The following is a 20,256-nucleotide window of genomic DNA, read 5'->3' on the forward strand; positions in this document are numbered from 1 at the left end:
TTAACAATAATGCAAGTTGTTACTGAGAAGAAAAAAAAAGAAATGAAGAGAAGAGAAGAGAAGAGAAGAGAAGAGAAGAGAAGAGAAGAGAAGAAGTGTCCTAGCCTCCTTTAGACTAATACCCATATTGTTAGACCGTTCTCACTATACAGTGACAACTGTTGATCACTTGCAAGGAATTCACTTTTAGACTTTTATTATAAGGCAACACTTTAATTATAAAGATCCGCCTAATAGCTATTTGTCAAAAAGGGGGAAGGAAGGAATTTAAATTAATATTATGTTTTCTTAAAATTAAGCTTTTTGGATGAGGATGGCTAGCTCCATCACTAGACTCTGACTTAGCCACTGAATGCTTTTGCTTCTCCAGGATGAGGAAAGCGGGTAATCAAGGTGGCACTGTGAATAGACTAATACGGACTGGAGATTCAAAAGGTAGGTTTTTCAAATTTTCTAGTTCTCTTTTACTAATTTGTTTTGTTTTGTTTCATCTGTCTTTTCAGTTTTTAACCTTGTTATCAAAATTCTTTTAGACATTCTTTATTACTACCAAGCTATTCCTGGAACACAATTTATAGTCTGAAGAGAGAAGATCCCCTGTAAAGGGGAGCATGGAAGCAAAGGGACAGTGAAAGGAAAATTAGAAGGGATGCAGGAGAAAAGATGAAAAGACAAAGAAGACGAGAAGGAAACAGAAATGGAGATCTGAGAGGCATTGAGGTCACAGTTTATACCTAGCATGCTGGACCAGCAAGCAGGAAGCCCCAGATTCAGCCTGCAGTTCTCAAACATGGCCAATACAGGAGAGAATAAGAATGTTAGACATTTAAAAAAAAAAAAGGATGGGACTTAAACCAAAGAATTTCAATATTTGAGAGCCTCACAGGTCCGATGTTTGATGAGATCAGCTACCAGAACAAAGATAAAAAGTCTGTTATACAGCTAAATACTTTTTAAAAGTTCTTTTTGAGATTATAATATAATTATACAATTTAGCCCATCCTTCTACTCCCTCCAAACTCTTCCATGTATGCAAACCCCTTACTCACTTTCCAATTCATCACTTCATTTTCTTTGTTACATGTGTATATGTATATTACCATTGTTTTATTTGTGTTTCTATATTTTATATAGGAATATATTCCTATTTATACATTCTTATATTGTTAAACTTGCATCTTTATATTTACTTAAATATATAAATACAACCTGCTTAGTCTTTATAGTGCCACTTACATGACTATGGTTTTAGGGATGACCCTTTGATATTGAATAACCAATTGGTGTATTCTTCCCTGGATATGACTATTTCTCCTTCTCTTAGTATTCCTTAGGTGCCTGTAGTTCTTTTTCTTAGGTTGGGGTTTTATGAGCTTCCTTCTCTTTCACATTGGAGTATCTATTGATGTCCTCCTTGTTCATATCCTGTTTAGGTATCCATGTTTATAAGATTGAATGTTGCAGTTTCTGACATTTTTGGGAGACATAATCTCACAATGAACACTCTCATCCCTGGATCTTACAATTTTCTGTCCCTTCTTCTTCAATGATCCCTGAGCCTTAGGCGAGGCAGTTGTGCTGTAGATGTATCAGTTTGTACTGAGCTCCAAAACTCCTCATTTTGATTGGTTATGGTTTTCTGTAATGGTTTTCATTGGTTGAAAAAAAAAAGGTTTCCTCGATGAGGGCTTTGAGTTATACTTACCTTTGGGTGTAAAGACAAATATTTAGAGTTTAGTTTGAGATTGTGCTATTTTACTAGAGTGGTAATTGTAGGTTGACCTCCAAGACCTATGATTTCACAAGCCCATGATAGTTGGCTAGATTTACAGTACTGCACTGATATCCTTCTGTTGAACAGATCTTAAATCCAATTAGACAGCTCTTGATTGCCATACCACTATTGTACATTTAAGGTTATTGTGTGCATCCTCTCATACAAACACATACATGTGTACTCACACACAAATTTAAAAACTGAGAAATAAATTTGGAAGGAGGTACAGAGACAAAGTTTGGAGCTGAGATAAAACGATGGACCATGTAGAGACTGCCATATCCGGGGATCCATCCCATAATCAGCTTCCAAATGCTGACACCATTGCATACACTAGCAAGATTATGCTGAAAGGACCCTGATATAGCTGTCTCTTGTCAGAGTATGCCTGGGCCTAGCAAACATAGAAGTGGATGCTCACAGTCGGCTATTGGATGGATCACATGGCCCCCAATGAAGGAGCTAGAGAAAGTACCCAAGAAGCTAAAGGGATCTGCAACCCTATAGGTGGAACAACATTATGAACTAACCAGTACCCCGGAGCTCTTGACTCTAGCTGCATATGTATCAAAAGATGGCCTAGGCGGCCATCACTGGAAAGAGAGGCCCATTGGACTTGCAAACTTTATATGTCCCAGTACAGGGGAACGCCAGGGCCAAAAAAAAAAAGGGGAGTGGGTGGGTAGGGGAGTGGGGGTGGGTGGCTATGGGGGACTTTTGGTATAGCATTGGAAATGTAAATGAGCTAAATACCTAATAAAAAATGGAAAAAATAAAAAAAATAATATAAAAAAAAATTTTCCACAAGCAATTCAAAGCATATTTTACATCTCCAGAAACCGTTGATGCCTGATTTTTAGTAACATATACTCTAATTTCTTTTGAAAGTATTTTAAGACACAAAATTTTCTTGCCTAACTGCTTCTTCAACTATGTCCTTGCTTATTCTCCTCTCTTGTTTGTGTGCCAAAACCACAATAGACCCAAATGATGTTCTATATATTGCTGAGCTTTCTCTAGCCTCTAGCATTTTCTTGCCTATTTGCCAGGAATGTGATAAGACTTAGTGTTCTGTTATATTCTTGTCATCAATGTCAGTATCATTATCTAGCAAACCAGCATATGTCACAAAATAAAAGCCCAAGTCGTTTTCATTGCTTTTTATTTTCTTATGCTAGAAGGACTTTCTTTCTGAGCAGTAAAGGTGTCTATCTTGTATCCTTGCCCAAAAATCCACAGGAGTGTATTATTAAATACACAAGTCAATGAATAAATCATACTTAGGCTTATTTTATAGTAACTAGTTGAGACTATATCAAGGACTATATCTATATCTATGTACACATATAAATATATACATACTCATATGTATATATGTATGTACCTTTTAACTTTGTATAATTCTGTGACATATATCATATATACTTTTTAAAAATTGTGATTTTTGTGAGTATGGTACTTTGCATCTAAATCTCAGCACTTAGAAGGCTAAGGGAGAAAAATTGTCATGATTCTGAGGCAGCCTGGGCTATAGAGTGAGAATTTTCTCCAAAAAAAGGATATTAGAGGAAATAAATAAAACTAACATCAGAGGGAGAAAAATGAGAAGAAAAGTAAGCATCACGTGTTAACTATAGCAGGTTTGAGATACCTCAGTTAACTTAAATTTGTTCTTGGTCTTGAAGAACCCATACCTTATCTAGCTCTATAATACATGCAGTGAGTATGACAGTCTTGGATTAAATGGTCTCTATGCTTTTTCCTATATATGAAACTTTAAAAATATATAACCATATACTTCCATTAAACTTTAAATTTTGCAAAGTGTTTTTGACTCACTTAAACATAAAGCACTGTCTTTGGATGATACTTTGAAAAACACTCATATATTATATATAAATTTCACTAAATCCTGAGTAATAGAAAATGATCAAAGTGGGTATGATTGGAGAATTTAATTTAATGGTTTTCAAAACAGCAAAGAACAGATACAAAACAAGGAACTCACAGATATGTGCTGAGTCCTGCATGGCCATGGAAGTGATGGTGTGACATGGTTTCCTGCCCCTGAAGTACAGCCATCAGGACATGGCATCAATGAGTGTTGATTGCTGCTAGGCATAGGCTTACTTATATAATAATGTACATATTTTCATTTTCCTCTCTCAAGGAATGCTCTCCCTTTTAAGGTCAATGATTCCATGATTATTAGAAACAGCACAAAGTTGGAAGGAGAGAATGTGTTCCCCAGAAAAATGGTAAAGGCTGTGACCTTCACAACATCCCTTAAGGCTGTGAGAAAGAACTCTCAAAACATGGGTTCAAGAATGTATACTTTTTCAACTATCCAAAATATAATGATGAAATATGAATTGTATGGGGGACTTCATGGACCTAAAAGAATAAAGGCACTTGAATTTATGATCCAGCTTATTAAAAAGATAAAAAGGCAGGCAGATTTCTGAGTTCAAGTTTAGCCTGGGACAGAGGGAATTTAGGTCCAGGCATGGTTGGAATGGTAATCTCAGAAATGGATCCCACCCAGATAAACTTATTGTTTGTGCTTACAAAGGCAGGCAGGTCTCTGAGTTCATTACTAGGCTAAAAAAAAAAAAAAATACTGGCTCTTTCTTTCTAAGAATATAGGGGCTAAGGTCATAAAATGCTGATTCATGGGATAATAAAAAAGGAACCTGGGTTAATGATTGAACTGATATGTAAATAAAAGACTGAGATTTTGTCTGCAAGATTTTGTCTGGAAAGCTAGCTTGAGCAGAACACAGAGCTGTCAGCTTGCTTCCACCATAGACTTCATGTCATTCTTTTGCCACTCCCAAACACCCCTTCCTCAGGAACCCTTCTCCAAGCCAAGGCTTGTCCACGGCAGATGTGCAATTTATTTATTAATACACATTAATTCTTTGCATATATAACACTGATTTTTATGTGTTTGAAGATGTCATTATTCCTTTTTTTTCTCTTTGAGTTTACTATTATCCTGGGAGATATAAGATGTTGAAGGAACTTTGGTCCCATAACTAGAGAAGTCATGAAGTGCAAAATCCCAAGATTTCCATGTCTCAAGCCCTTTCTGAATGTGTTGAGGAATTTAGTATGTTTGAATTGCATAGTGCAAGGTTTGGTGCAGGGGTGGTGTTAAAAATTCTATTTTAGCACACTTGATTTCTGCCAGGAAAAACTATCAGTGATCTTACTTCTACAGTCTTTGATTACCTACTTCTTAGAAGCATATTTTCTAATTAGTTCTTATTTTGCTTATTGGTTAACACTTTTAGTTTTCATGGTGGTTGTTACAAACTTGTATTGAAATATTGATTGACAGACTAATGGCAGGCTCTTTGGAAACTAAGACTACTTGTTGCTTAAAAAAAATCACTTCGTGTGGGTCAATAAAAATGGGAAGTGATGGTAAAATATGCTATTTTGTTTTCCTGGACACAGGGATGGTTTCAAGCAACTCCAGATTTATTTTAGACTTATTATAATATTTCATTATTTATATTTATATAGATGGTATATAAAAAAAAACTCAATAGTGAATGTGTAAAATCCAATGTGAAGCTCCATAGCCTTAAATGGCCATTTTAAGTGTATAAAAGTTCATTAATGGTTCTGCAAGATGGCGTTGGACAGTGAGCCTGAGTTTGAAATGTTTGAGATCACTGACTTCACCACAGCCTGGGAGTGGGAAGGTATTTTTCAAAAGTTGAAGAAGTCTTGAATAACTAGAAACCGATTGGACACCCTCTGGAAAAACCACTGGAAAAGGCATCTGGTTTCCGTCTGTACCCAGAGCTGATCCTGTGCCACAGTGCTCCATACTCAAATAACCTCAGGAGGGAACTGGTCTCCCAGCAGTGCTGACTCACCAGTGAGCACAGGTAAGACCACCATTTCAGCTCAAATTCCTGGTCCAGGAGACACCTGACCAGAGCCATCAGGACGAAGGAACCAAGGAACAGCCAGAGACAGTATCATTCCAGTTTAATGTCTGCACCCCAGAGCTAATGCTGTGCCGTACCTGTCTATACCCAAATTCCTGCTGGAGAGAACTGGTCTCCCAGGAGTATTGACACAGAGGCTCACAGGAGGGACAAGTCACAGTCAGAGAAAGCAAGACCAGCTAACACCAGAGATAACCAGATATTGAGAATCAAGGGCAAGAACATAAGCAACAGAAATCAAGTCTATTTGGCATCACCAGAACCCAATTTTTCCACCAAAGTAAGCCCAGGATACATCATCATACTGGAAAAGCAAGATTCAAATCTAAAATCACTTCTCATGATGACATTAGAGAACTTTAAGAATGACATAAATAACTACCTTAGAGAAATAAAGGACAACACAGGAAAACAGCTAGAAGCCCTTAAAGAGGAAACACAAAAATCTTTTAAAGAATTACAGGAAAACATAAACAGGCAAAGGAAATGAAAAAAACCATCCAGAATCTAAAAATGGAACTAGAAACAATAAAGAAATCAATCAGAAAGGGGGACAACCCTGGAGTTAGAAAACCTAGGAAAGAGATCAGGAGTCATAGATGCAAGCATCACCAACAGAATACAAGAGATAGAAGAGAGAATCTCAGGTGCAAAAGATGCCATAGAAAACATTGACACAACAGTCAAGGAAAATGCAAAATGCAAAAAGCTCCTAAACCAAAACATCTAGGGAATCCAGGACAAAATGAGAAGAACAAACCTAAGAATAATAGGTATGGAAGAGAGTGAAGATTCCCAACATGAAGGGCCAGTAAATATCTTCAACAAAATTATAGAAGAAAACTTCCCTTACCTTAAGAAAGAGATTCCCATGAACATAAAAGAAGCCTACAGAACTCCAAATACTGTACCAGAAAAGAAATTCTGCTTGACACATAATAATCAAAACACCAAATGTACTAAAGAAAGAATTCTTAAAGCATTAAGTGAAAAAGGTCAAGCAACATATAAAGGTAGCTCTATCAGAATTACACCAGACTTCTCACCAGAGACTATGAAAGCTAGAAGATCCTGGGCAGATGTCATACAGACCCTAAGAGAACACAAATGCCAGCCTAGGCTACTATACCCAGCAAAACTCTCAATTACCATAGATGGAGAAACCAAGATATTCCATGACAAAACCAATTTTACACAAAATCTTCCCACAAATTCAGCCCTACAAAGGATAATAGATGTAATACACCAATATAAGGAGGGAAACTACACCCTAGAAAAAGCAAGAATGGATCGATTTGCATTCTTCTACCTGCTAACCTCCAGTTGAGACAGCACCATTTGTTGAAAATGCTGTCTTCTTCCCCCCACTCCCCTACACACCCACTCCCACTTCTTGGCCCTGGCATTCCCCTGTACTGAGCATTTGAAATGTAAATGAAGAAAATACCTAATAAAAAATTAAAAATTAAAAAAAAAAGAAAGTGCTGTCTTCTTTCCACTGGATGGTTTTAGCTCCTTTGTCAAAGATCAAGTGACCATAGGTGGGTGGGTTCATTTCTAGGTCTTCAAATTTATTCTATTGATCTTCCTGCCAGTTACTGTAGCAACACCATGCAGATTTTATCACCATTGCTCTGTATTACAGCTTGAGATCAGGGATGGGCAATTCCCACAGAAGTTCTTTTATTGTTAGTTTTTGCTATCCTGGGTTTTTTGTTATTCCAGATGAATTTGCAAATTGTTCTTTCTAACTCTATGAAGAATTGAGTTGGAATTTTGATGGGATTGCACTGAATCTGTAGATTGCCTTTGGCCATCTTTTACTATATTAATCCTGCCAAGCCATGAGCATGGGAGATCTTTCCATCTTCTGAGATCTTCTATTTCTTTCTTCAGAAAAGTTCTTGCCATACAGATCTTTAACTTGCTTATTTAGAGTCACTCCAAGGTACTTTATATTGTTTGTGACTATTGTGAAGTATGCTGTTTACCTAGTTTTTTTCTCAGCCTGTTTATTCTTTGAGTAGAGCAAAGCTACTGATTTTGAGTTAATTTTATATCTAGTCACATTGCTGAAGTTGTCAGCTATAGGAGTTCTCTAGTGGAATTTTGGTGTCACTTAAGTATACTATCATATCATCTGCAAATAGTGATACATTGACTTCTTCCTTTCCAATTTGTATCCCTTTGACCTCCTTTTGTTGTCTAATTGCTCTGGCTAAGACTTCAAGTACTATATTGAATAGGTAGTGATAGAGTAGGCAGTCTTGTCTAGTCCCTGATTTTAGTGGGATTGCTTCAAGTTTCTCTCCATTGAGTTTGATGTTGGCTACCGGTTTGCTGTATATTGCTTTTATTATGTTTAGGTATGGGCCTTAAATTCCTGATCTTTCCAAGTCTTTTATCATGAAGGGGTGTTGGATTTTGCCAAATGCTTTCTCAGCATTTAATGAGATGATCATATGTTTTTTTTTCTTTGAATTTTTTTATATAGTGTATTATGTTGATGGATTTCTATATATTACACCATCCCTGCATTCCTGGGATGAAGCCTACTTGATCATGATGGATATTCATTTTGATGTGCTCTTGAATTCTGGTTTTGAGAATTTTATTGAACATTTTTGCATCAATATTCATAAGGGAAATTGGTCTGAAGTTCTTTTTCTTTGTTGGGTCTTTGTGTAATTTAGGTATCAGAATAATGGTGGCTTCATAGAGCTAATTGGGCAGTGTTCCTTCCATTTGTAATTTGTAGAGTAGTTTGAAGAGTATTGGCATTAGGTCTTCTTTGAAGGTCTGATAGAACTCTGCATTAAACTTTTTTGGGGGGGAGGGTGGGAAACTATTAATGACTGTTTCTATTTCTTTGCCAGTTATGGAACTGTTTGGATTATTTATCTAATCCAGATTTAACTTTGGTACCTGGTATCTGTCTAGAAAATTGCCTATTTCATCCAGATTTTCCATTTTTGTTGAGTATAGGCTTTTGTAGTAGGATCTAATGATGTTTTGGGTTTCCTCAGATTCTGTTATGTCTCCTGTTTCATTTCTGATTTTGCTAATTTGGATACTGTCTCTGTGCCCTCTGAATAGTTTGGCTAAGGTTTTATCTATCTTGTTGATTTTCTCAAAGAACCAGCTCCTGATTTTGTTGATTCTTTGTGAAGTTCTTTTTGTTTCTACTTGATTGATTTCAGCCCTGAGATTGATTATTTCCTGCTGTCTACTCCTCTTAGGTGTATCTGCTTCTTTTTGTTGTAGAGCCTTCAGATGTGCTGTCGAGCTGCTAGTGTATGCTCTCTCCAGTTTCTTTTTGGAGGCATTCAGAGCTATGAGTTTTTCTTTCAGCACTGCTTTCATTGTGTCCCATAATTTTGTGTATGTTGTGGCTTCATTTTCTCTAAATTCTAAAAAGTCTTTAATTTCTTCCTTGACCAAGCGATCATTACATAAAGTGTTGTTCACCTTCCATGTGTATGTGTGCTTTCCATTGGGTTTGTTGTTGTTGTTGTTGTTGTTATTGAAGGCCAACCTTAGTCTGTGGTGATTTGATAGTATGCATGGGATTATTTCAATCTTCTTATATCTGTTGAAGCCTGTTTTATGACAGATTCTATGATCAGTTTTGGAGATGGTACTGTGAGGTGCTGAGAAGAAGGTGTATTCTTTTGTTTAGAATGGAATGTTCTATAGATATCTGTTAAATCCATTTGGTTCCTAACTTTTGTTAGCTTCACTGTGTCTTTGTTTAGTTTCTGTTTCCATGATCTGTCCATTGATGAATGTGGGTTGTTGAAGTTACCCACTATTATTGTGTAAGCCACAATGTGTGCTTTGTGCTTTAGTAGAGGTTTTTTTTTTTTTTTTTGAATGTGGTACCCTTTCATTTGGAGCATAGATGTTCAGAACTGAGAGTTCTTCTTGGTAGATTTTTCCTTTGATTAGTATGAAGTATCCTTCCTCATCCTTTTTGATAACTCTTGGTTGAAAGTTGCTTTTACTTGATATTAGAATGGTTACTCCAGCTTGACTCTTGAGACCATTTGCTTGGAAAATTGTTTTCTACCCTTTTACTGTGAAGTAGTATATGTCTTTGTCACTGAGGTGGGTTTCTTGTATGCAGCAAAATGTTGAGTCTTGTTTATGTACCCACTCTGTTAGTCTACATATTTTTATTGGGGATTTAAATCCATGAATATTAAGAGATATTAAGAAATACAGATTGTTGCTTGCTGTTACTTTCATTCTTAGAGGTGGAATTATGTTTATGTGATTATCTTCTCAGTTTGTTGAAAGATGATTGATTTCTTGCTTTTTCTATGGTGTAGTTTCCCTCCTTGTGTTGAAGTTTTTCTCTTTATTATCTTTTGTAGGGCTGGATTTATGGCAAGATAATATATAAATTTGGTTTTGTCATGGAATTTCTTGGCTTCTTCATCTATGGTAATTAAGAGTTTTGTTGGGCATAATAGTCTGGGCTTGCATTTTTGTTCTCTTAGGGTCTGTATGACATCTGCCCAGGATCTTCTAGCTTTCATAGTCTCTGGTGAGAAGTCTGGTGTAATTCTGATAGAGGTGCCTTTATATGTTGCTTGACCCTTTTCCCTTACTGCTTTTAATATTCTTTCTTTGTTTTGTACATTTGGTGTTTTGATTATTATGTCATGGGAGAAATTTCTTTTCTGGTCCAGTCTATTTGGAGTTCTGTAGGCTTCTAGTATGTTCATGGGCATCTCTTTCTTTAGGTTAGGGAAGTTTTCTTCTATAATTTTGTTGAAGATATTTACTGGCCCTTTAACTTGAAATTTTTCTCTCTCTTCTATACCTATTACCCTTACATTTGGTCTTCTCATTTTGTCCTGGATTTTCTGGATGTTTTGGTTTAGGTGTCTTTTGCATTTTGCATTTTCTTTGACTGTTGTGTCAATGTTTCTTATGGTATCTTCTGCACCTGAGATTCTTCTATCTCTTGTATTCTGTTGGTGATGCTTGCATTTATGACTCATGATCTCTTTCCTAGGTTTTCTAACTCCAGGGTTGTCTCCCTTTGTGACTTCTTTATTGTTTCTAGTTCAAATTTTACATGCTGGATGGTTTCGTTCAATTCCTTCACCTGTCTGGTTCTTTTACTTTTCTGTAATTATTTAAGGGATTTTTGTGTTTCCTCTTTAAGGGATTCTACCAGTTTACCTGTGTTCTCCTGTATTTTTTAAGGCAGTTATTTATGCCCTCCTTGAAGTCCTCTATCAGCAACATGAGATTTTATTTTAAATCCAAATCTTGCTTTTCTGATGTGTGGGGATAACCAGAACTTGCTTCTTTTCATTAGAACTGTGTTCTGATGATGTCATGTGCCTTGTTTTATGTTGGTAAGGTTCTTGGGCTTGCCTTTTGCCATCTGGTTATTTCTGGTGTTAGTTGGTCTTGCTGTCTCTGGCTGGGGTTTGTTCCTCCTGTGGGCCTGTAAGCTTGTGTCAGCATTCCTGGGAGACCAGCTTTCCCATGTCAGGACTCATGTACAGAGGGCTATGAAACAGCCCCTCCTCCTGTGTGTAGATGGAGACCAGAAGCCCCCTTTCCTAGCTGCTCCACCATTCTTGTGCCCTGTGTACTCCTGGCTGGACCTGCTTTGTACAGTCACCAGAGAGAAAATGGCAATCTCACCTCCAAGCCTGGGATTCAGACCCCTCCGTGGATACCAGCTCTCCCCTGACAGGACCCATGCACAGAGGACTGTGGAATAGCTGCTGCTCCCAGGTACAGATGGGGACTGGAAGGTTATAAATTATTTTGATGACTTAAAAAGGTGTCAATACTGAATTTTGTATTTTAAAATAAATTTTATTAGTTTAATAAAAGATTTACAAGTTCATTACATGGTACAGACTTTGGATATAGTTAGTTCTAATGTGCAATATCTTTAGTTGTATGTTTTTAATAAGTTTTTGAAATTAATCTACCAATTAACTATAATCTACCCTTGTACATAAAATTTTTGATGTCTCAAAAGGCAGCCAAAAGTGCCCATGACTAAAGTAAACATTTTGTTTCATGTTTCTTAACCACTAGTCATCTAATATGATATGGCCAGTCATATGACATATGATCTTCATGTTCTTCACATCTGGTCACTTCACATCTGTGACATTTTTAATTTATAGTTTTTATTACCAAGTCTTTAACAATCACACATATCCAAAATATGTATCTTTTACCTGGGTATCTTTAATGAACTTCAAAATAGTACAGGTAGTTCCTTTTTCAAAACCCTTGCATATATCACACAAGCACATGACATTCATTAGGCTTAAATGCATATTCTTCTTAAAGCCTGGCCTTTAGACATGCTTTTTCATGCTGAGATGCAAAATGGCAGAGGTAGTTCCTTCCCTTCCTTGCTGTTGACCAAACACATGGCTCACAGATTAGCAGCATGAATATCTATTAAAGAATGAATTCTATTCTGATTAGTGTTCTCAGTTATTTCTTTGCAAAGCTTTTTCTAAACAACACACATACACATACACATACACATACACATACACATAAACGTACACATACACATACTTCATGTCCACATAAAAGAGAACCAGAAAACATTAAAGGACCCTTTATTTATACTTTATTTATGAATATGAATACTAGCCTCCCTCAGTCTGTGGCATTATTGCTCACCAATTTCATTACACAGCATAGTCATATTATTAGAATACTGGGGGTCAGATACATTCCATCATCTGAATGTCAGGGGATTAAGCCATAGTATCTCAAGAGCAAATTAACTTTGGCTTCTATCTTTTCTTTTTTACTACACCTTGTATACAATTCAAGTACTATATTGAATGGTCTGAGGATATATATCTCTGTGTGAACAAGTCAGTAGAAATGATTTTCTTTTCTTATCTACCAAAATCCATGTTGGCAGGATTTCATAAGTAAGCATAAGGATGATGCATATTCTGCCTTTTATCCATTATGAGGCAGGATGAGGACTTGTGAACCCATTGCCATCCAGAAAATTTAGGAGTGTAATCTGAAGCATGGTCCCTGTAGCATGTATGCTCCTCTTACCAGAAGCAGTTACTGTGCACTGATACAGCTGGGCATTACATCATCATCACCCGCCAGCTCTATTCTCTAAACATCCATCCCCAAAGCCCATAGAAGTGGAGACAGAATGATAAACATCATTTTGTTCTCCTGGTAGACATTAAATTTGAGCTTTGTGCATCATTGTCCTTAGGGACCCTTGGAGATAATCAAAGAGAGCTTGGTGGAGATAAGCTCACCATAAAAGCAACCTTGCCAGTGTTCCCACCACCATGCAGGTCCTAGACCCTGCATCAGTTCTCATCAAGAGAATAGTAAGAATTCATATATGTGTAAAGTCTTTCTGCAAAGATACTAGATAAAGTAAGATTCTCAGGTCTGACTTTCAAAAGCTTCTCTGATCTCAGTACAGCTTCCTCTTCTTCTTCTTCTTCTTCTTGTTCTTCTTGTTCTTCTTGTTCTTCTTGTTCTTGTTCTTCTTCTTCTTCTTCTTCTTCTTCTTCTTCTTCTTCTTCTTCTTCTTCTTCTTCTTCTTCTTCTTCTTCTTCTTCTTCTTCTTCTATTCATTTTTTACTTATTCACTTTATATCCTGATCACTGCCCCCTTCCTGCTTAACCCATCCCCACAGCCCTTCCTCGATCCCCCTTTCCCTTCTCCTTTGTAAAGGTGGGGACAGCCCCAGGTATTCCTAGACCCTGCACATCAAGTCTCTGTGAGGCTAGGTGTTTCCTCTCCCACTAAAGTCAGACAGGGCAATCCAGCTAGAAGAACATATCCCACATACAGGCAACAGTTTTTGGGATACCTTCTACTCTAGTTGTTTGGGACCTACATGAAGATCAAGCTGCTCAGTGGAGTTTCATCAAAATGTGATCACCTTTCTGAATCAAGAACATCTGTGGTACCACAGTGAGTAAAAGATCTTTTGCAAAGTGCAGCCATAAGCAAAGCTGAGTCTGAAGAGAAGAAAGAGTTCAGAAATCCCCACTGAATGGGAAACACAGTATCAAACTCCGAACAATGAATGTTCTGTGCTTAAAATGAAGTTGGTATTTTCAGTCATTGAGTCATAAACTTCACATTAGGAGTGACCCTTTGGCCATTCAGTATTTTTATACTTTATGGAACTTTTGATTTATCCATTCCTGTAGCTCTTATAACCATATCTGTGGTAGGATGGAAACCTGAGAGAGAAAAAAAGTTGAAAGCCTTGATTAATATGCAGTATATCCTTTTCATTTTATCCTTTTTTATTTTTTAAATTATTACTGAAAATAGCTTCTCCTCACATATAATAAATCCAGACCACAGTTTTCCCTCCCTCCACTTCTTTTTTTTCAGGGTCTGCTCTGAACTTTGTCTCTGTAGCTCCTTCCATTGGTATTTTCTTCCCCCTCCTAAAAGAGATCAAAGTATCCATACTTTGGTTTTCCTTCTTGTTGAGTTTCATGTGTTTTTCAAATTGTATCTTGGGTATTCTAAGTTTCTGGGCTAATATCCATTTATCAGTGAGTGCATACCATGTGTGTTCTTTTGTGATTGGGTTACCTCAACTCAGGATGATAGCCTCTAGATCCACCTGTTTGTCTAAGAATTTCATGCAGTCATTGTTTTTAATAGCTGAGTAGTACTCCATTGTGTAAATGTACTATATTTTCTGTATCCATTCCTCTGTTAAGGGTCATTTGGGTTCTTTCCAGATTCTTGCTGTAATAAATAAGACTCCTATGAACACAGTGGAGCATGTGTCCTTATGACATGTTGGAACATCTTCTGGATATATGCCCAGGAGTGATATAGCTGTATCCTCAGGTAGTGCTATGTCCAGTTTTCTGAAGAAACTCCCAACTGGTATCAGAGTGGTTGTACAATCTTGTAATCCCACCAGCAATGGAGGAGTGCTCATCTTTCGCCACATCCTCACCAGCATCTGCTGTCACCTGAGTTTTTCTTTCTTTCTTTTACTTTATTTTATTTGTTATTAGATATTTTCTTTATTTACACTTCAAATGTTATCCCCTTTCCTGTTTCCCCTCTGAAAACTGCCTATCCTGTTCCCTCTTCCCCTGATCACCAACCCACTCACTCCCCACTTCTCTGTTCTGGCACTCCCCTACATTGATCTTAGACATTCTGACTGGTGTGAGGTGGAATCTCAGGGTTGTTTTAACTGGCATTTCCCTGATGATTAAGGACTTTTGAACATGTTTTTATGTGCTTCTCAGCCATTTGGTATTCCTCAGTTGAGAATTCTCTGTTTAGCTCTGTACCACATTTTTGAAAGGGTTATTTGGTTATCTGGAGTCTTCTTCAGAAAAAGAAAATTTATGTGGAGTTCCTTGATCCACTTAGATTTAACCTTAGTACAAGGACATAGGAATGGATCAATTTGCATTCTTCTCCATGATAACCACCAGTTGTGCCAGCACAATTTGTTGAAAATGCTGTCTTTTTTCCATTAGATGGTTTTAGCTCCCTTGTCAAAGATCAAGTGAGCATAGGTGTGTGGGTTCATTTCTGGGTCTTCAATTCTATTCCATTGGTCTACTTGTCTGTCATTATACCAGTACCATGCAGTTTTTATCACAATTGCTCTGTAGTACAGCTTTACGTCAGGCATGGTGATTCCACCAGAGGTTCTTTTATCCTTGAGAAAAGTTTTTGCTATCCTAGGTTTTTTTGTTATTCCAGATGAATTTGAAGATTGCCCTTTCTAATTTGTTGAAGAATTGAGTTGGAATTTTGATGGGGATTGCATTGAATCTGTAGATTGCTTTTGGCACGATAGCCATTTTTACTATATTGATCCTGCCAATCCATGAGCATGGGAGATCTTTCCATCTTCTGAGATCTTCTTTATTTCTTTCTTCAGAGACTTGAAGTTTTTATCATACAGATCTTTCAATTCCTTAGTTATAGTCAACCCAAGGTATTGTATATTATTTGTGCAGCCTTATTTATGATAGCCAGAAGCTGGAAAGAACCCAGATGCCCCTCAACAGAGGAATGAATCCCGAAAACGTAGTACATTTACACAATGGAGTACTACTTGGCTATTAAAAAGAATGAATTTATGAAATTCCTAGGCAAATGGATGGACCTGGAGGGCATCATCCTGAGTGAGGTAACCCAATCAAAAAGGAACTCACATGATATGTACTCACTGATAAGTGGATATTAGCCCAGAAACTTAGAATACCCAAGATATAAGATACTATTTGCAAAACACATGAAACTCAAGAAGAACAAAAATGAAAGTGTGGACACTTTGTCCCTTCTTAGAATTGGGAACAAAAGACCCATGGAAGGAGTTACACAGACAAAGTTTGGAGCTGAGACGAAAGGATGGACCATCTAGAGACTGCCATACCCAGGGATTCATCCCATAATCAGCCTTCAAACGCTGATACCATTGCATACACTAGCAAGATTTTGCTGAAAGGACCCTGAAATAGCTGTCTCTTGTGAGGTTATGCCAGGGCCTAGCAAACACAGAAGTGGATGCTCACAGTCAGCTATTGGATGGAACACAGGGCTCCCAATGGAGGAGCTAGAGCAAGTTCCCAAGGAGATAAAGGAATCTGCAACCCTATAGGTGAAACAACAATATGAACTAACCAGTACCCCCAGAGCTCGTGTCTCTAGTTGCATATGTATCAGAAGATGGCCTAGTCAGCCATCAGTGGAAAGAGAGGCCCATTGGTCTTGCAAACTTTATATGCCTCAGTACAGGGGAATGCCAAGGCCAAGAAGTGGGAGTGAGTTGGTAGGGGAGTGGGGGGAGAGGTTATGGGGGACTTTGGGATAGCATTGGAAATGTAAATGAAGAAAATACCTAAATAAAAAAAAAAGAAAAAAATTACCTCTGATGAGTATGAAGTGTTTCTCCTTATCTTTTTTTTGATAACTTTTTGTTGAAATTTGATTTTATTCTATATTAGAATGGCAACTCCAGCTTGTTTCTTGGGACCACTTGCTTGGAAAATTGTTTTCCAGCCTTTTCCTGTGTGGTAGTGTCTGTCTTTGTAACTGAGTTGGGTTTCCTGTATGCAGCAAAAGGCTGGGTTCTGTTAACATACCCAGTCTCTTAGTTTATGCATTTTTATTGGGGAATTGAGACCATTGATATTAAGAGATATTAAGGAAAAGTAAGTGTTGCTTCCTTTTATTTTTGTATTTAGAGATGGAATTCTGTTCACTGGCGATCTTCTTTTAGGTTTGGTCAAAGATAACTTTCTTGCTTTTTCCCTCCTTGTGTTTCAGTTTTCCCTTTATTTTTCTTTGAAGGGATGGATTTGTGGAAAGATATTATATAAATTTGGTTTTTGTTGTGGAATATCTTGGTTTCTCCATCTATGGTAGTTGAGAGTTTTGCTGAATATAGTAATAGCCTGGGCTGGCATTTGTGTTCTCTTAGGGTCTGTATGACATCTGCCTAGGTCCTTTTGGCTTTCATAGTCTCTGGTGAGAAGTCAGGTGTAGTTCTGATAGGCCTGCCTTTATATGTTACTTGACCTTTTTCCCTTACTGTTTTTAATATTCTTTCTTTGATTTGTGCATTTGGTGTTTTGATTATTATGTGATGGGTGGAATTTCCTGTCTAGTCTAAACTTTTTGAAGTTCTGTAGGCTTCTTGTATGTTCATGGGAATCTCTTTCTTTAAGTTGTGAAGTTTTCGTCTATAATTTTGTTGAAGATATTTACTGGCCCTTTAATTTGGGAATCTTTCTTTTCGTCTATACTTATTAACCTTAGGTTTGTTCTTCTCATTGTGTCCTGGATTTCCTGGATGTTTTGGGTTAGTATGTTTTTGCATTTCACATTTTTTTTTTTGGTTGTTGTGTCAATATTTTCTATGGTATCTTCTGCACCTGAGATTCTCTCTTCTATCTCTTGTATTCTGTTCATGATGCTTGCATCTATGGCTCCTGACTTCTTTCCTAGGTTTTCTGTCTCCAGAGTTGTCTCCCTTTGTGATTTCTTTACTGTTTCTACTTCCATTTTCAGATCCTGGATAGTTTTTTTAAATTCTTTCACCTGTTTGGATGTGTTGTCTTGTGTATCTTTACAGGTGTTATTTGTGTCCTTCTTATAGTCTTCCATCATCTTCATCATGAGAAGTGACTTTAGATCCATATCTTGCTTTTCTGATGTTATGATGTATCCAGGACTTGCTGTGGCGGGAGAGTTGGGTTTGATGATGCCAAGTAACCTTGGTTTCTGTTGCTTCTGCTTTTACAATTTCCTCCTGCCATCTGATTATCTCTAGTGCTCCCTGCTCTTGATATATCTGATTGGAGCTTATCCTTCCTGTCATCCCAGTGAGTCAGAACTTCTCAGAGTTCAGATTTCTTTGTGGTCCTGTGATTCTGGGATCCTGTAATGCTGACATTCTGGATATGTCAGAATTCCTGGCAGTCAAGCTTCCTCTGACACCCTGAGATCCTGGTGTGACCAAACTCCTAGGATCCTGGGACTCTGGGATCCTAAAATCCTGTGCATGTTAGAGTGCTAGAAGTGGTACTTCTTCTGGAGACCATAGGGCTGTCTGCTGAGTTTGAAACCAAGTTAGACCAGTGCCAACCAGAAGGAATCTGAGCTACTGGTCAGGTAGGGTTCCTGTGTCTGTGCTCCAGCTGGCCCCTGGCACTCCTGGTTCTGTTGGAACAGATGTTGTGTTCCACTCACCAGTGATCCTAAGCTCCTGAGCTTGCTAGGGCGCCTGAGGGGTGGAACATCCTCTGAGGACTGTCCACTGAGTTCGGGCCCTAGGTGGCCCTGTGCAGGGGCAAACCAGAAGGGCATACTAACTCTTTATTTATTGGTTGAGCTCCTGTCATGTGCAATGTACTCTGCATAATTCATAAAACAGGAAAGACTTGGTTGAGAATGTAGAAACAAGACATGAAAACTGAATAGAACGTAAAACACGCGACATATGGCTGCAATATCTTCTCAACAATGAAATAGCTAAATATTCTGAAAAATAAAAACTCTGGCTGTCAACATAATCTTGTGTTCAAAAATAAATGTAGAAATGGGAAATATAGATATGATCATAACAGCTTGAGATCATATCTATGTTACCTGTAATGGATTTAATTTTTTTTTTAGCTACAATGTATTAAATGATTTGACATGATGTTTCTGAAAGTGATTGCTAAGTAGAAGCTCCACAGTGTGCACCATGAAACAACCCTCTATTTTTGTAACAGCTAATCCATATTTGTCTTTGTTCCTCAGCACACATTTCATTGCCCACAGCAGTGACCTCCACAGGGCCTGTCACGACGGTATGACAGAGAACCAGACATGGATCCCAGAATTTACCCTGCAGGGATTCCTCCTCAGCCCGCGGATGCAGATGCTCCTCTGTGGCCTCTTCTCCCTGCTCTATACTTTCACTCTGCTGGGGAACGGAGTCATTCTGGGGCTCATCTGGCTTGACTGCAGACTCCACACCCCCATGTACTTCTTTCTCTCCCACCTGGCCATCGTCGATATTTCATATGCTACCAACAATGTCCCCAAGATGTTGGCAAACCTTCTTGCTAAGAAAAAATCTATTTCTTTTGCCCCATGTATAATGCAGACATTTTTATACATGGCTTTTGCTCACACTGAGTGTCTCATCCTGGTGATGATGTCCTATGATCGGTATGCCGCCATCTGCCAACCCTTACAATACTCTGTCATCATGAGCTGGAAAGTGTGCACCATTATGGCTGTTGCTTCTTGGGCATGTGGCTCCCTCCTAGCCCTGGTCCACGTTGTTCTTATCCTGAGGCTGCCATTTTGTGGGCTCCATGAAATCAACCACTTCTTCTGTGAAATATTATCTGTCCTTAAGTTGGTCTGTGCTGACACAACACTCAACCAAATTGTCATCTTTGCAGGTTCTGTATTTATCTTAGTGGGACCACTGTGCTTTGTGCTGGTTTCCTACACACGTATCCTGATTGCCATCCTGAAGATCCAGTCAGGGGAGGGTCGCAGAAAGGCCTTCTCGACCTGTTCCTCCCACCTCTGTGTGGTCGGGCTCTTCTTTGGCAGTGCCATCGTCATGTACATGGCCCCCAAGTCCCAGCACCCAGAAACTCAGCAGAAGGTTCTTTCCTTGTTTTACAGCCTTTTCAACCCCATGTTGAATCCCCTGATCTACAGCCTGAGGAATGCTGAGGTCAAGGGTGCTGTGAAGAGAGTGTTGTGGAAACAGAGATCAAGATGAATGCCCAAGAGAGACTGTGGAGCTATATAGTGTATTTTCTATGAGATTGTAGGAATGGAAATAAAATGCTTTTACAGTCTCGTAGGTTTCTGAAGTCATGAGTATATACTGATTAGGGTTTTCCCCTATTTACCAAATAACCAAATTCCAAAGCACAGCCAGAAAGGCACAGAGGTACAGATTACAAAGAGTCAGGAGGCAGCAAAGCACAGGAACCAGGAGTCATGAATTT

General features: G+C 38.1%; 1 protein-coding gene across 1 annotated transcript; it reads left to right on the forward strand.

Moving 5' to 3' along the window:
* The first annotated feature begins 19,091 nt into the window (after positions 1-19,091).
* On the forward strand, positions 19,092-20,024 carry Olfr448 (olfactory receptor 448). The gene has a single exon (NM_146273.1). It carries the CDS (start codon positions 19,092-19,094, stop codon positions 20,022-20,024), a length of 933 nt encoding a protein of 310 aa, NP_666385.1.
* The last annotated feature ends 232 nt before the right edge of the window (positions 20,025-20,256 follow it).

The sequence above is a fragment of the Mus musculus genome, chromosome 6 (genome assembly GCF_000001635.26).
Source record: "Mus musculus strain C57BL/6J chromosome 6, GRCm38.p6 C57BL/6J".
NCBI classification, from domain to species: domain Eukaryota; kingdom Metazoa; phylum Chordata; class Mammalia; order Rodentia; family Muridae; genus Mus; species Mus musculus.